Source organism: Carassius carassius, chromosome 45, assembly GCF_963082965.1.
Source record: "Carassius carassius chromosome 45, fCarCar2.1, whole genome shotgun sequence".
Classification (NCBI taxonomy): Eukaryota; Metazoa; Chordata; class Actinopteri; order Cypriniformes; family Cyprinidae; genus Carassius; species Carassius carassius.
Window position 1 is genome coordinate 4,792,897 of NC_081799.1, and position 18,248 is coordinate 4,811,144.

The 18,248-nt window shown below is 42.5% G+C and overlaps 1 protein-coding gene across 1 annotated transcript in view; it reads left to right on the top strand.

Annotated features, from left to right (window-relative positions):
* The window catches only part of lpar1 (lysophosphatidic acid receptor 1), a 32,969-nt gene extending 18,552 nt beyond the window's left edge, over nucleotides 1–14,417 (top strand). Inside the window, exon 3 of the mRNA XM_059538827.1 lies at nucleotides 13,599–14,417. Coding sequence (XP_059394810.1) covers nucleotides 13,599–13,900 — 302 coding nt within the window. The 3' untranslated portion in view covers nucleotides 13,901–14,417. The remainder of the gene's footprint in view (nucleotides 1–13,598) is intronic.
* Nucleotides 14,418–18,248: the final 3,831 nt, after the last annotated feature.

Genomic DNA, 18,248 nt, shown 5'->3' on the forward strand with positions numbered 1-18,248 from the left:
TGAGAAATATAAACATCACACCCAAGAAACAGCAATGATTTGAAAGTTATGGAAGTATATCAAAAAAAAAAAAAAAAAATGTTTACAGTAAAATAAAATAAAACAATCAACCAAACACATTTACTTCTAATAGTGAATACAATATAATATAAGTTTTTATCCTTGAGGGGAAAACACATTTAATATGGATTACGTTAAGATTTCATTAAGAAGATTCTTATAGACTTCAATATGTAAATATTCAGTTAGAAATCTGAATCCCAGGAAAGTCATAGGAAAAGCTGTTTAAACAGGGAGGGCTGGGAAAATGACCATGCATTTGCCAAATCCTTCAGTCTCAAATCTGTTGTTAACTATGCAAAGCATGCACTAAGCACTTCCACAGGTGTTGCCGTCTCACTGAGTTCCCATCAGCCTCTTGCTAATGCAGCATATTTTTAGCCACAAATATTTGACCATGTGTTTTAAAGTTTACCAAAAAAAAGATAGCACTTGTTTTGCAAAGATAACGTTTACTGGTGGGATGTTAATGTTTATAGACACTGATTATTTTTCAGTCTATGTTAAAGATGACATGATGTTTGTTGAGAGAACTTATCTTAGATGTGTCATAGTTTGTCATGTGACAGTAAATCATGATGTGTTGTTGGAAGCAGTAAAACAAAATGATAATGGCTGTAAAATTACTACAAAATTACTCAATAAAATTGCTGACTAGTTGCTCAAATAATTCTATTTTAAGTCTTACAAACCATGGAAGTTAAAAGTTATTAGAAAATATGGTTTAGTAACTCCTCAAGGGTGCGTTTCCTTTGTAACTTGTTGCTGAACTGTAGCAATTGTGTTGCACACACACACACACACACATATATATATATATGTGTGTGTGGAATATATCTGTCATGATGTAAGCTTGTTTTTTTATTAAAATTTTTTTTTTTTAGTTTATGGTTCCTGGGCCTTTTAACTAATTACATTCAATTCAGACTGCAAGTTAACAAGAAGAGAAATACTGCATAATTACTGTACAATTTCTGTAATTATTATGATTTTTTTCCACATGCTACTTTGTATATATATATATATATATATATATATATATATATATATATATATATATATATATATATATATATATACTTTTGAATATCTAACTCTCGTTAATGATAGCTTTTATATTTGCAGAAATGCGGTTATCACACACTAAGAAGTCTAGAACTTATTTTAACTTGAGCACAGCTTCTTTTATATAACATTGTGTCATGCATGTGATTCCACAAAAATGTGAAATGCAAGTCCAACACATCAGTTGAGAGCATCTTTACATGCTCTAGAAAACCAAATGAAAAAGAAGTGACGTGGAATGGAAAACACCTTCTGTACGAATGGCTCCTTACTCTAGACTTTTTTACAGCACCAGCTGAACGCACTCAGTAATAAATAGTAGTCATTATCATGTTATTTCTTTCTGGAAATCTGTTCCAAAAAGTGTAAAGGTGCTGAATAATTGGCAAAATCAATATATTGCTTGACTTCGAGTTTCCAAAACAATCAAGGTATGTTTTCCTCTATATGGCCAATTCCTCGCTGGAGTCAAGGAAAGCCATAAAGTACTTCCTAGACAAACCCAACATTCACACGACTTGGCAAAGTTATGTTGCCTCTGAACCTGAATCTCTTGCAGTGTTCGCCTGAACACCCCAGTCACTGTGCCTGATGGTGTTAATAAGCGTTTGTGGAAGTAATAAATTGAAAATCCTGCTCTAAGATGAAGCAAAACTTTGAGTAGCTGCCAATATAACTGCTTATTCAGCTTCAGAGTGTAAAAGAGATTTAATGAAGGGTGGGGAAAGTCTTAACAGACTTATTTGAACCTAATCAATATCCTAATCAATATTTATTAATGACATTAGAAATAAAGGGTGAAATATCATAGCATTACTAAACAAACAATAAAAATTTGGTACTTTGACTGCTGTTTAGAATCGCATCAGTCTCAACTTGTTCTCTTTTAGTAAAGGTACTGTAAAGTATGAAATAATTCAGTTCATCCACACCCATGCAGTAATGCATTTCAAGTATTGTGAGTAACAGGTAAAGTAACCCATTACTTTTAAATGTACAGCAAAATATCTGAGTTACTTTTTTCAAAGGTAATGCAAGTTACTTTGTTTTCCCATTTATTGACTGACAGCTTACCTCTCCTCAAGTTGAGAGAATTGGGAGAAATGGCAAAGACGAAGGCATTTCTTTCAGCCTTAGGCTCACTAATTTCACTTTTGATGTGAAAGGGCCTTTACAGTTTCCAAAAATATACCCTTTGGGTTTTCTGTTATTTAAAACAAATAAGCAAGTCCAGCCCATGGGTGACAAAAAGTAATCCAAAAGTAATTTACTGCAAGTAACTAAGTAATGTAATCCATTACTTTATGTGTTATTGTAATGCATTACTTTTAAAAAGTAACTTTTCCCAATACTGCACCCAGGAAATTGGCTTTCTTTGTGTCTGTAGAGCACTGTGAGGAATACTTACCCCATATCCATAGTTATCTATTAAACTAATTGCGATTACATGAGACGCAGATTATGGTTAATGTACATCTAATTATTTAATCTAGTTGTAAGCGGAAATGTGTGTGGAGATATAATGCCATGATAATGCCGCTTACAGATCACTCAAATTGGCTAAATTAAATCAGAATTGTGTTTTGGTGGATGAAATTCCCATCTAACCAATGTCAGATTTCATCCTAAATTAGATGACATAAATATGAGTTAATAAAATCGATTAAAATGTGTCCGAGAGAGCATGACATCAGCAGGACAACTGTACTGTAGGCTATGAACAGCAACAAAAAAAAAACTGATCACAGTTCACAGCAATATTGCTGTCAAGACCAACTTACAGTATCTGAATTGAAGTCCATACTATGGTTTCTTTTCTTTATCTTTTCCAAAACAAATTTTTCTTCACTAACTAGTTTTCTGAGCTGTTTGTGTAAAGGAAGCTCTTCGTTCTCACAGCTGAACCCACAGTGAAGTGCTCGTGATGGAAACCATCTTCATTTCTAGTATATTTTTATTTAAATATTCATAATTCTCAGAAAAACAATGAATCTGTAGTAGCATCAAGTTTTTAGAGTAAAACAAACAAACAGGATGTTTTGTCTTTATGGTGGGCACTACAATTTTGTTTGAATCTCGGACTTCAAACGCAGTCTTCAATTCCTCTCGCTCATGCCTCTGGGTTTGTTCAGAGAGAGCAAAACATGTGGCAAAGCCTCGCTGGAAACAGCTTGGAGTTTATCTAACTGCTGAGAGTCTCCACATAACTTTCGAGTGATGTAAACCATTCAAGAGCAGCTGCGTTCAACTAAAGGAAAAGCAGTGCTCTTGCAAATGTATTTCTTTCTAGCAAAATAGCAACTGTGGCCAAAATGTTGTTTTTCAGTAAGCATTTTATGTCTGTGTTGGGTTGGATTCATAAGAAAAAGTAAGTTTTTTATTTATTTATTTATTTATTTTAAGCACTGGATGCATCCCTGGCCTTCTTTTAGTAATGGAAAAGCCAGATAACCACTGCCTTATTTGATGAGATGCAGGCTCTGTTTGAAAACGTACTCGGTTACTAAACGTAACCTCGGTTCTCTCTAGAAGAGCGAACGAGTACTGCGTCTTAGCTAAGACGCTACGGGAAAAGTCTCTTTTCACGAAATACTGAAGCAAAAAATTATCCTTAATTTTGTATTTTTGTAAAGCGCATTTGCAGCAGTACACAGCCATAGGCGAGACGGCTCGTTCGCTCATTGGCTTGTTCTGCGGCAACTGCACAGCCTATCGAGCGCGGGCTGATGCAACATCAGACCAATAAGGGCGCTTCGCGCCCTTCTTGCCACTTCCCGCCGAAACGGGTGTGGCCCAACCTATAAAAGGAGCTCGAAAAGGCTGACTCACCTGATTTATTTCATCGCCGAAGCGAACCAGAGTGAATCGTACGCACGGCAGAGAACGCAGTACTCGTTCGCTCTTCTAGAGAGAACCGAGGTTACGTTTAGTAACCGAGTACGTTCTCTTACGAGAGCTCTCTCGTACTGCGTCTTAGCTAAGACGCTACGGGAACCCGATGTAAAACGCCGTGCGCGCAGGGATCACACACCGATAAACCTGAAGCAACGCCCAGGATTTACAGTGCACAGTCACCTGAGGGACTCACAGAGAGTCCGGGACAGAAAAAAGGGGGAAAAACCCTCCGTCCCATATCTAGCAGCATCCGTAGATGCGGCAATATGACATCACACAGCCGAGGCAAGGCCTGACCAATGTGGCAATGCGGGTCTTACGCAATACTGCCCATATAACAGTCGGCAGCGCCTAGCGCTCATGAATTCAGAATTCCCCTCAGGGCCCTGATTCTTCTATACCGACAGCAGCCTTGCTTGCAAGGCGGGAACCTCCAGGTTATAGAACCTGATAAATGTAGACGGCGAGGCCCAACCCGCCGCCATACATATATCCTGCAAGGAGATCCCAGTAGACCACGCCCACGACGAGGCGACGCCTCTTGTGGAGTGTGCTCTGACGCCCAACGGGCACTGAAGGCCCCTGGAAGCGTAAGCTAACGCTATGGCGTCAACTATCCATCTGGATAGAGTCTGTCTCGAAACAGCCATTCCCTTGGAACGTCCACCGAACGAGACAAATAGCTGCTCCGTCTGCCGAGAGGCAGCAGAGCGAGACACATAAGCTCTTAAAACCCTGACAGGGCAAAGAAGACTCGAGTCTCCATCCTCCCCTGACACCGGCAGGGCAGACAGGGCAATAACCTGAGCCCGAAACGGTGTGTTGAGGGATTTCGGCACATAACCGTGCCTAGGTTTGAGTATGACCCTTGAGTCATTGGGCCCAAACTCCAAGCACGACTGGCTCACCGAGAGCGCGTGCAAATCACCCACACGCTTCACAGAAGCGAGAGCCAACAAGAATACTGTCTTGAACGACAGATGCTGAAGGCTAACCGATTGGATAGGCTCAAAAGGGGGACCCTTCAAGGCCTCCAAAACCGCCGCGAGGTCCCACATAGGGACTGACGGATGTCTGGGAGGATTCAGCCTCCTAGCTCCTCTGAGGAACCGGATGACTAAATCGTTCCTTCCTATTGACTGACCGGACGCCGTTTCAGAAAACGCCGCGATGGCCGCCACATAAACTTTGAGCGTGGATGGGGCTCTGCCCTTATCCAACAGCTCCTGTAGGAAGGAGAGGACCTCCGTCACCTCACAACTAAGGGGTGAATAACCTCGAGCTGTGCACCAGCTGGAGAACACCGACCACTTCGAGGCATACAGACGTCGTGTCGACGGAGCTCTAGCCTGAGTGATGGTATTTAGCACTCCCCCTGCGAGATCAGCGGGTAACCGTTGAGTGCCCATACATGGAGGGACCACAACTCCGGTCGAGGGTGCCAAATCGAGCCCCTGGCCTGCGAGAGGAGATCTCTCCTCAACGGTACCGGCCATGGGGCGACATCTGCTAATTGCATCAAATCTGGGAACCATGGATGGTTCTTCCAAAGAGGTGCCACAAGCAGTATTGAACATCTCGTTTCTCTCACCCGTTCTATCACCTGCGGAAGGAGGGAGACGGGAGGGAACGCATAAAGCGGGCAGCACGGCCATTTCCGTGACAGCGCGCTTTCGTTCTTGGAAAAGAATGTGGGGCAGTGAGCGTTTCCGTGGGACGCAAAGAGGTCCACCTCCGCCATGCCAAATCTCTCCCACAACAGCCGAACTGTTTGCGGGTGTAGAGACCATTCTCCCGTAGGGACATTGCCTCTGGACAGCCTGTCTGGACCCAGATTCTGCAGTCCAGGCACATGCACCGCTCTCAGCGAGCGCACGTTGCGTTGAGCCCAAATCAGGAGGCGTTCCGTCAGCCTGTACAGGTTTCGGGACCCGAGACCGCCCTGGCGATTTATGTAGGACACCATGGACATGTTGTCCGAACGGACTACGACGTGGTGATCCTTGATATGGGGACAAAAGCGCGTCAGCGCATTCTCCACTGCCAGCATTTCCAGGCAGTTGATATGATGGAGCTTTTCCCGTTCTGACCATAGGCCAAAGGACGGTCTGCCTTCGAGCAGCGCTCCCCATCCCGAAGTGGAGGCGTCCGTCGACACCATTTTCACACTCGGGGAAGTCCCCAGGCTTACACCTGATCGGTACCAGCCGTTCGCTGTCCAAGGTGCTAGAGCCGCAACACAGCTCTGATCGACCTTGAAATGCAGCCGGCCAGACGCCCACGCTCTGCGCGGCACCCGAGCCTTCAGCCAGAACTGCAGGGGGCGCATGCGGAGCAGGCCCAGCCGCAGAACCGGAGATGCTGAGGCCATGAAACCCAGCATCTTTTGACAGTGTTTGAGCGACACAGTCGCGCCACAGCGGAAAGAACTCGCTGCACGCTGAATGCCCATCGCGCGCTGTGGTGACAGCCGCGCCGTCATGGAACACGAGTTCAGAACTATACCCAGAAACAGGATCGTCTGACTGGGGTTCAGCGAACTCTTCACCCAATTGACACTGAGGCCGAGCTTCTCGAGGTGATCGAGTAAAACGGCTCTGTGGTCCATGAGCTCCGCTCATGATCGGGCCAGAACCAGCCAGTCGTCCAAATAATTCAGCACTCGTGTGCCTCTGAGTCTAAGAGGAGCGAGCGCTGCATCCATGCGCCTCGTAAGCGTACGAGGAGCTACGGACAAGCCGAATGGCAGGACTGCAAACTGGTATGCCTGGCCCTCGAAGGCGAATCTCAAATATCGCCTGTGGTTTGACGCTATCTGTATTTGAAAATACGCGTCCTTCAGATCTATTGACATGAACCAGTCCCCTCTGCGAATCTGCGCGAGGAGCTTCCTGGTCGTGAACATTTTGAAACTGTGTTTCATCAATGCCTGTTCAGCTGTCTTAGATCCAGTATGGGCCGGAGACCCCCGTCTCTCTTGGGCACCAGAAAGTATCTGCTGTACAGCCCCCCCTCGCTTTGAGACACAGGCTCTACAGCCCCTTTGCTCAACAGTTTTGATATTTCGGCCCGAAGTATGTGTGCTACTTCTGTTTTGACCGTAGTTTCGACGCGCGCTGAAAAGCACGGTGGGCGTCGAGAAAACTGTAGCGAGTAGCCTCTCTTTATAATGCCTAGCACCCAATCCGAAACCCCTGGAAGCACTGACCATGCATCTGCATGAATGGCTAAGGGCTGGATGCGAAACGCGCTCTGTTGACTGGGCAACGGCGGCGCTCGAGTGTGCTGCGCATCTGAGGCGGGGAGCGCGCTGATCACAGCGGGCAGATCGCTCTTCCTCGACCCCGTTCCGGCGCTTAACCGACTGGAGGGAGGCTGAGCGGGTCCCGTGGGACTCGATATATCTGCGAGTAACCGTGGGCTGCATGTGTGCACTTTTACCACTTTCAACTCGCTGTCTGCCTGTGCAGAATGTACGTGCACGGGTCTCATTTTTACAGAAGCCCCGCGCCGTATGTGACATAGTGTATGTGGGCACTGGGAAGTGGGCACGTTTACTATGCGGCGCGCTCGACCGATCTGTGTCGATCTTATGTGCGCTAGCCCTGTGTGCAGGGCTGTGCTTACATGTGGAGATGGGCACTGGGTAGTGGGCATCGTCACTGCATTTATAGCACCATCGGCCGTGGCCGGATGAGCATGCACGGGTTTCGTTTTTACAGAAACCACATGACGTGTGTGACATAGTAATTGTGGGCACTGAGGGGTGGGCACGTTTACTATGCAGTGTGCGCGACCGACTTGAGTCGACATTATGGGCGCAGGCCCTGTGTGCAGGGCTATGCTTACATGTGGAGATGGGCACTGAGGAGTGGGCATCGTCACTACATTTATAGCACCATCGGCCGTGGCCGGACGAACGTGCACGGGTTTCGTTTTTACAGAAACCACATGACGCGTGTGACATAGTGATTGTGGGCACTGAGGAGTGGGCACGTCTACTATGTAGTGCGCGTGATCGACTTGAGTCGCTTTTATAGGCGCGAGCCCTGTGTGAAGGGCTGTGCTTATATGCGGAGATGGGCACTGAGCAGTGGGCATCGTCACTACATTTATAGCACCATCGGCCGTGGCCGGGACACCAGAAATTACACCTTTTTCGGGAAATATCTGGGTAGCCGTGATAACGGTTTTCGTGTGCAGGCAAGCGGGCAACCGTACAGGCTTGCGCATTGCAAACAACGCTGAAACAGTCACAATCTCTGGAAACTGAAACAGCGGCGCGCTTCGGTGACAGCCCGGCCGCAGCGGAACTCGTACACCGGCGCTTCGATGAAGCAGCCATCGTGTGTAGTGCCGACGCAGCATCATGCAGCATGCGTAGATGGCTTTCCCAGGATGGCTTCGGGGCTCCCGGCCTCACCGTAATCCTCTGCCGCGGTCCCCGCGGCGCGGGGCGACGGCCAGTAGAGCGAGAACGGGGGTCTCGAGCTGCGTTGCTGAAGCTGTTGTGATAACGGCTTTTGTGTGCAGGCAAGCGGGCAACTGTGCAGGCTTGCGCATTGCAGAAAACGCTGAGACAGTCACAACTCCTGGAACTGAAACAGCGGCGCGCTTGGGTGAGAGCTCGGCCACAGCGGAACTCGTACACCTGCGCTTCGATGAAGCAGCCATCGTTAGTAGTGCCGACGCAGCGTCACACAGGAGGCTTTAGATGGCAACACCGCTTTTGCCGCCGTCCAGCAGAGGGCGGACAAAGGTGCGTCGCTATCGCCTCGTGCTGAATATGGAGCGTTCCAAGCCTTCGCCACCTCTTCGTGAAGCTCAGGAAGAAATGAGGCGGGCTTTGAGAAGTACGCTCATCCGAAAGGGAAATACCATCCAGCCGGGAACGAGAGGGGGGGGGCGCTGGTGCAAACCACTCGCGGCCGAGACACATCGCGGCCAACACGAGCATTCGCCCCGGCTCCTTCTCGATGTCAGCTCGTCTGCTGGGCTTCTGAGCAGAAGGCGCGAGATCCTCGGAGCTCGCCCAGCCATCACTGCCCGAAGCCAGCAGAGAGCGCGTGTCCTCTTCCCCCGACGCGGCCCTGAGATCGACTTCCTCGGACGACGCGCCGGCAAACAGCGGGCGCTGCCCACCGGGAAGCGATGCAGGGGGGGGCCGGTGAAACAGGGCGAACCGGCGAGCTCGGTTGAGCTGAAGACGGTTCCGGAATCCGCTGGAAGCGATGCTTTTACGGCGCTTCAGCGCAGCGGAGAATGCAGGCTCAGAGAAAAAGGCCAGGCGAGTCCTCAGAGTCACCATGGCAACAGCTCGCAGTGGGGGCATCCGCCGTCAGCGAGCGAGCGCTGCGTGATCTTCACCCAGGCAGGAGACACAGATGACGTACCGGTCTCCCTCGCTGAGTGGGGCTCTGACGAGCCGCAGGAAGGCATCTTAAAAAAGACGCGAGCTCTTTTACGAGTGTGTGTCGCAGGGCGAACACACACACACACATAAAGAACAGCTTGTATATAACAGGATTGAAAGGATATAGGCGCCGGATAGCGCAGCAGGAACGGCAATGGAAGGCGGCGATGCCAGCAGCTTCAGAATGGCTCGTCCTGCTGATGTGCTTTCTCAGACGGCGCTTGCTTCCTCCGTGATCCAGCGATGCGTGAGCTTCGCTGAAGAGATGAAAAATCAGGTGAGTCAGCCTTTTCGAGCTCCTTTTATAGGTTGGGCCACACCCGTTTCGGCGGGAAGTGGCAAGAAGGGCGCGAGGCGCCCTTATTGGTCTGATGTTGCATCAGCCCGCGCTCGATAGGCTGTGCAGTTGCCGCAGAACAAGCCAATGAGCGAACGAGCCGTCTCGCCTATGGCTGTGTACTGCTGCAAATGCGCTTTACAAAAATACAAAATTAAGGATAATTTTTTGCTTCAGTATTTCGTGAAAAGAGACTTTTCCCGTAGCGTCTTAGCTAAGACGCAGTACGAGAGAGCTCTCGTAAGAGAACTTTGTGCACTGCCTATATAGGAAACTACCTTCTTCTGAAGAAAACTATGAAATGCTCGCCTTACACAGAAACTTCTATAATCAGAAAGTATATATAAATATATACAACCAACATGGTTGACAGCTGTTAATACACAATTACCATTTTAGATGACAAACTGTACTATATACGTTTTATTTTCAACCTGAAAGCATAAATCTAGGCTATGCCTACCGTTTCAAAGCACAATACAAAACTGTGACATTCATCCACTGACGCTCTTTAATCAGCAGCGCTAAATCCGGAAGCGCCACCCGCCAAAATAAAAGCCTGCTGATTTTAAGTTTGAATATGATGAAAACGCTTTTGTTTATTTATTTTTAGACGCTTTTTTCCAAAGCGACTTTAAATTGGGGAATACATAAAGCGATTCTTCTTAAAGAGGCAAACAAACAATGTAGTAGTAAATATTAGCATTTTATTTTTACGTTTATTTACTATAAAATAAATGCATTTGTATTTAATACTAGGACGGCTTTATTTTTAATAATATTAATCACACACTATTAAATAAATAAATAAATAAATAAATAAAGTGTAATAATATTATAACGATTATTAATTCATTTTTTATAGTTGCATTTAATGGGTCACGCTATATGCAGTGTGAGGACCAAACCAAACCAAATCTCCAGGTTCTCTTGTGAGAACCAGGCTGAAAAAACCTGTTTATATATATATATATATATATATATATAGAGAGAGAGAGAGAGAGAGAGAGAGAGAGAGAGAGGGATAAATATAAGTATATATAAGTGCTGTCAAATGATCGCAATTAATCGCATCCAAAATAAATATACTGTATTAGTGCTGTAAATGATTAATCACTTCCAAAATACAAGTTTTTGTACACGTGTGTGTACGGTGTAGGTTTATTATGTATATATAAATACACACACACATACAGTATAAATTTAGAAAAATATTTACATGTATTTACATGTATACATTTATATTTATACAATTTAATTTCTATATAAATATATTTAATATGTTTAAACATAAAAAATGTTTCTTAAATATATACATTCATATGTGTCTATATATATTTGACAAATATACACAGTGCACACACACATATTATGTAAACAAAAACTTTTATTTTGAACATGATTCATCCTTTACAGCACTAATATATAATATAATATAATATAATATTTTATTATCATTATTATTATTATTATTATTATTAAAGCCCATTGCTCACTGGCTGTGAATACACATACAGACAAACCATGGGTCACAGGAGGGGTGGGATGTTGATTAGTTCTGGCTTGGGATAAGCGTCATCACCCGTCTCCACCAATGAGAGCATTTGGGGTGGACCTAAAGCCCCGTTCACTCTAGACGCGACTTTTGTCGCTGCATGATGACAGGGGCTGCCGATGAGGTCACTAGTGGGAATTTTCAGGTGGACAGGGTTTCATATTTTATTGAAGCATCCCTGGGTGCCGCCATTGGTTAGCGGACCCCCACCTGCTGTTAGCATTCCATTGACTCCCATTCATTTTGGCGTCACTTTGACTGCGAATAACTTTACATCTGAGACATTTAAAGACTCCATTTATCCATTAATTATTTCTAAAGAAACACGAAAATGTATAAAAAGCTCCATTACCTTGTTTCTTATGTTATGGCCCCATAGAAGCATTTTTTGTAAAAATTGGCTAACGATTGCATCATAACCTGCGACTCTTTTTTCGCACAGTAGAAAAATTACCGTATGGACAGAAGGAGAAGCTCGCAGCCAATCTTTTACTGTCTATGAGGCAATCTGGGGACAATTAATACTAAATACTATGCAAAATGACAAAATAATTAATCAGAATACTTACCAAAATTTGCTCCTGTTCACGCTCGCCATCTCTGCAATATTCGGTGGGTGATTCAGATTTCTCCTGGCACAGCGATTAGAAGACTTACAATTGTCAGACAGGTTGCTCACGTGACATTTACGTCATCAAGCTCAGTTTGAGTCTGCGCAGTAGGCTCGACCCCCAGTTAGTGCGTGCTTCTAATTGACTTCACTTGTATCCGTTGAATCCAATGGGGACGCTGTGTCCATTTCTTTTACTGTCTATGGGAATTTTCAAAATTGGTTGCCTTGACAGCGAATCAGGTTTCTTGCCACTAAGTACAATAAATTTGGAGGCCAAATACTAAATGTAATCTAAATCTAAATTCAATCCATACATTCAAACAAAAATGGCGCTAAGAGGAGAACGATCACATGAGCTCTACCGTCTTCTTACCTATTGCTGTCGCTCCTGAAAGTCACTCTACATTTGTATAAAGTTGAAGGATTCTGAACTTTGTTGCATCACTGGATATGCCCCATCCGGTTGCCAAGGTGGCTGTTGCTTATGTCGCCGGATATCGCCAGCTCTCTATTGAAATGAATTGGATTGTGTCGCTTTGCAGTTGCATGTTGCTGGTAGTGTAAACAGAGCTTTAAGACTGCAGCAGTGCTCATAATGAACGCTCCCGATAAAATGATATAGTGGTAAAAAGGAAAGTTTACGATAGTACTTGAAGGCAGTAGAGAAGCACTCTCACTCAGCACAAAGGAGGGCATTGTTTTGTTAACTTTTTGATTTGTTATTTTGAGCCGTTTAAAACACGGAAACACACGGCCCACTCATAATATATTGCTTTACAGATCTACCACTTTTGCCATTCAGAAATGTTCATGCAGCATGTGTTAGCGCTCACACTCACTGATCTATAGATAACTACGCTCTGGCCCACCTCTTCCAACCGAGCCAGGGCCGGCTAAATAAACCAGCATGGAGCACTCACACTAGTCAAACGAACTGGGCTTTGGGGGTCAAATATGCTTAGGCATGGTTATTATGGTTAGATTGCCTAGTTTTTCTCCCACATCATGCACACCCCCCCACCCACATGTGTTATTCGGCGCTGCACTCTGCTGCATTGGGTCCTCCGATCGTGCACGTCTCTACTCGGAAGGAGCCTGTTATAATGTTATGATTGAGGCTCTGGAGTGGACTCTGAGCATAACTTGTTTTTCTATGACAAACTATAAAAATGTTCTATAAAAATGCTAATGCCTTATGTAAATATAAAATAAATACTGCGGTAAAAAAACACTTATTTGTTTATAGTGTTTGCAAACAAAATGTCATTGCACTTTTGTTCATATTGCAGTACTTTTTTTAAATGGAAAAAAGTGCACAATACACTACTTTTGAGTTCATTATTGAATTCTGTGAATAAGAATGCAAAACAAAATAGACAATCATGCAGTTAATCATGATTACTATATATATTACAGTTTATGAGACCTTACTTGGAACTGTTTGTACAATTTGTATACTTAATTTTATCCTAGGGCTGTTGAATGCTTGAATTTGATTGGTTATAGAAAATATTGAATACTCCAAAACTAAGGAAGATAGTTGGGTGCTGTGAGGAACTGGTGTAGAGTGTGACTGTGGTTCTTTTAAACCTGTTAAATCGGTACAGAAAAACACCTTTCGGTTTCCTGAAATACTCATCAATTTTCTCTTGTTTTTCAGGTGCTTTCATTGTGTGCTGGACGCCTGGTTTGGTGCTTCTCCTGCTAGACGTGGTCTGCTCCAACTGCAATGTCCTGACCTATGAGAAATTTTTCCTTCTTTTAGCAGAATTCAACTCTGCCATGAACCCTATCATATACTCCTACCGGGACAAGGAGATGAGCGTCACATTCAAACAGATCCTGTGCTGTCAGCGCCAGGAGAATGTGAACGGTACAGCAGAGGGTTCGGACCGGTCTGCGTCCTCCATCAACCACACGGTCCTGAGCGGTGCGCACCACAACGACCATTCAGTGGTCTGAGGTTCAACACAGACTGGGATCTACTGAGTAGAAGTGAGAAGAGACTGTGAAAAATGCCTTTTTATCAGAAAAAGACTTGTGGTTATAAAGTTTCCTGTGCTTTTTCTGTCCTTATAAAGTTTTGACATGATATTGAACTATTTAAAGGCTAATCCAAGTGGATTTAAATAGCCAGTTTAACACAAATTGTATTTGTTCCCGAAATGCCTTAAGGAAAAGTTGGATGAGTCTTTTGGCTAGATGTAATTTTTTTGTCAGACTGTTGTAAATCGAGAATATTTGTTTGTGCGTGTTGTACAGTGGGAGTTGAAGTGTCCAGTGAATCTGTCTGTCAGTTTGCACTAGAAAGAAAAGCGTGCATGTAAGGGACCACTGGGAAATCATTTTGGTGAACTATGCAAAGTACTTGATTGTTTGCTTTTGGTTTTTGTTTTGTTTTGCATTGCACGTTCGTCCCTATGATACCAGGCGGCTGATAAATATAACAGCCAAAAAATAAAAAAATAAAAATATATATATTTTTTTACGGTTTGTAAGTTTTTTTAAGTATTTTTTTTATTTTATTTTTTTATTTTTTTGATGCTCACCAAGGCAGCATTAATAATAATAAAAATTAAATTAAAAAAACAGCCAAATCAATAATGTTATAATGTTGGACATTTTGTGAAACTGTGATGCACCACCACACAAAAAGTAAGATTAATAAAATCAAAGACAAAGAAATAAAGGTGTTATACTTTATTCAGCAAAGATGCTGACATTTATAATGATACAACAGAATTCTGTTTCAAATAAATCTTGATGATGCTGAAAATTCAGATTTGCATTACAGGAATAAATTATATTTACAATATATTAAAATAGAAAACTCGTATTTTAGATTCTACTAATATTTCATATATTACAGTTTTTACTGTATTTTTGATCCTATAAATGCAGCATTGGTGAGCATGATCTGTGAAAAGTGATTATTAAAGATTATTAAAGTATGTTTTACAAAACATATTGCAAAGCAATTGTTTCAAAGCAAAGTTTTTGGGGTCCAAAAAGGCTTAGAATGTAGATGAATGCACGGATTGGAATTTCTCATGACAAGACGATGTAAAGCTGGGTAAACTTATGCCACAGTGACTTGAAATTTACTTTGAATTTACTCAACAACTTATACATACATAAAAAAAGGATTATATAATTTCCAATATTTTTCAACAGGGATCAACACCCATGCCTTATATATAATATTAATTATATTCAGATTTATTTTCAACATGATGGAAATTAAATGATCAAAACGTCTTTACTTCATTTACCGTATGTATGTATGTATATAATATGTGTATATATTCATATGTTAGTCAAAAGGGAATGTTTATTGTTTAAAGTTAATCGTTTAAACCAAACTATAGCTGTTTTTATGTTCTAAACTTCTTCTTTAAAATCTAATTCAGTCATTCTAAATAACATTGTTGGTCAAACATGGAAGGACAAGTGTTTTAATATACAAAGTTAAGACTGCATACAGAAGCCCGAAAAAGTAGTTGGACATTTAAGTTACATTAATGTTAAATATGACACTTATTTTATAAGCTGAAAACTATATTACGTTTAGGAGAGCTAACTTAACAGATGCACTAAAATCATGTTAACACATTTGTTTAAATTCTCAGAAAAATGAACAAATTCATATATAGTGACTTTTAAGTGCTCAAAAACTTGCCGGGCCTCTGTAGGAAAGTTCACCTTGACTGTAATGTTCAATGTACTATTATCCTAACATCTGTGAAATGAACTGTTTTATATGGCGTGTTGTTCATAAGAGGGAATGTTTCTCAGGAAATAACCTCCAGTTTGAAACAGTATTTTGTACCCTATGACATTTTGACAGTATTGCTTTAATGTGTTTAAAGAGAATGAATCCACTTTAATATGGCTAAACTCTGAGATGCTATATTTGTAAAGCATATCAGTATTATCAATGGTTAATACTAACATTCTCTTAAGTTTTACAGTGACAGTATGCATTGATTCACTGTGGACGTATGAGTTTCTGTTCATGTTATTTGTCTTACCAGGAAAACAACTTATAAAACCTCTTTATTTTCTAATGAACCGAGCAGCAAATGTTCCAGCCCTGTTGCAAGTCTTGCTCTGTTGCGAAAGCGAGTTTGAAGCACTCCAGTGCTCCAAATAATGTCCATCTAAAAAGACAGCTGTGCTCGACAGGTCATGGGGCATAGGTTCATTCTAGGTTGAAAAACAGCAGTGCGTTTCAGAAAAGATACTTGTTCCCTTATGAAGTCTAAACTCTGAAATCCTTTCTGGTAACATTCACTTAACAGTGTCATACAATTATTGAACCTTCTTCAAATAAATCTGTATACGAGTCAAATCCTCATCTGCTGCGTCATTTATTTGAAAGTTCTATGTTAAATACTCCACATGGTGGAGTTACTAGAATACACATGCTGACATTTAAGAACATTTGTTCTTTTGCAAAGAAAAAACATGCCAATTAACCCATAATGTCATGGCTTACAGTCGACACATATCCTCCAGAATGGAGTTTTCCACATTTCCTGCGATGCGGTAGGAAATCCTTGAGTTTAGAGCGAGCTGATGAGTGATGGGGATATTACTCCGTCAATGCTGATGTCACGAATCTACAAAAAACAGACCCTCGCTGGCCCCATTTCGGCCGCTATAAGGAATGTGTGTTATATCTGTAAAACAATCGTGAAAATGTTTGGTATGTGAAACATATGGCCAGAGAGATTCCACGGGACAATAGGACTTCAGTTATTGCTCGGACACGGCCAAGTCTATAAACCAGAGCAGCTGGGGTCGGCATTCCTCTGTGTTTGCGTTACTCTTTAGTCATGTGTGATAGTAGACATAGAGTTTCTCGGACAGCCATCAGGAAGAACAGTGTTTGAATGTAAAGTACAGTAAAGCACTTGTTAAAATATTCAGTAACACTTTAGGCTAAGGAACACTGTTCACTGTTAACTATTTGACTGTGTATTGCTAGCAATTTGGCTGTTTATTAGTATTTAAAAATCACATGTTGATCCTATTCGATAACTTAACAACTACCTCACTAACTAATAATAAACAGCAAATTAGGAGTTTGAGGGGAAAGTAACTTATATTCACATATTCAAGTAATAGTGAATATATGTGTTCACCAATCTAAAGGGTTAACGAATATTTCGATTTGATTTATTCTTGGGGAAAAGGAAGCTTAGGAGACCACGGCTATACTAAGTTGTGCTCTCGAGTCCAATATAAACGAACCAAAAAGGGAACAGTCAACCTACTGTCCACTTCCCAGGTTTATAATACTCCACCCTCTCACTCAAAGACCCTGTGTCAGACCCCGAGACCTGCTGAAAACTGAAGCTAAACCAAAGAATATAGCCTTAGCATCAGAAGAGAACATCACAAACAGGATCTCGTCAGTATATCTGTTGTTATTTCTAGACAGCAGTGAGATTAGATGAAGATCAAAAGGAGACTCGCAGGTCATTGTGGTTTCCTGCTTTCTTCTGAGAAAATGACCCCAGTAAGCTCGAATTTAAGTGTCTTGTGGTGATCAGTAATTCTGTGTTTTGTCTTCAAGTTACATCACAAGGGTCAGAGAGAGTGTTCGGTTTGAATAGAAATCACTGAGGCCCAAATTCACCTGGTCGGTTGTGTTGTGGCCTCTCCATCAACCAAACGTGCTGGCAGGAGCCACGGCTCATGAATCCATTCATCACTTGTTTTTCCTGGCCTGCTACTATTGGGATGTCTGTGGTTTTGCCTCGCTTACTCCTTGAGGATTCTATAACAGTTAAAAACTCATGGCAAAGATCATGTATTTCTAGGATTATCAGATGTGACCCTACATTTTGAGATGATGAATTAAATGCTGGAATGAAGAATCAGTCCCACACACGTTGAAAGTAAATCCTTCACCATCTCTCTTCATTAAATGCCAGCGTGATTTAATACAGTCTCGGTGAGTTCCTGTTTTGAATGCTTAGAGCAAAAACTGTCTCAAATGCAGAGAAAGGTAGTGTCATAAATCAGGCTCCATGAGGTCATTTTAGTCCCTGTGATGTAATACTGCCCCCTGCCTGCTACCCGAGATAAACCACAATTTTAAACTGAAAAACAAATGTCCAGTAGACTATTAGTTTCGTAATTAGCTGCTTATATTACCACATTTAATCATACTTGATATGGAAAGGAACTTATATACCATTAATGTTGCTTTCTGCAATTGTGAATTGGAGTATTTATTTCTGAGACAATATGAGAAATGTACTAAATAGTTTTATTTCAAGCATGTCACATCCAACATCGA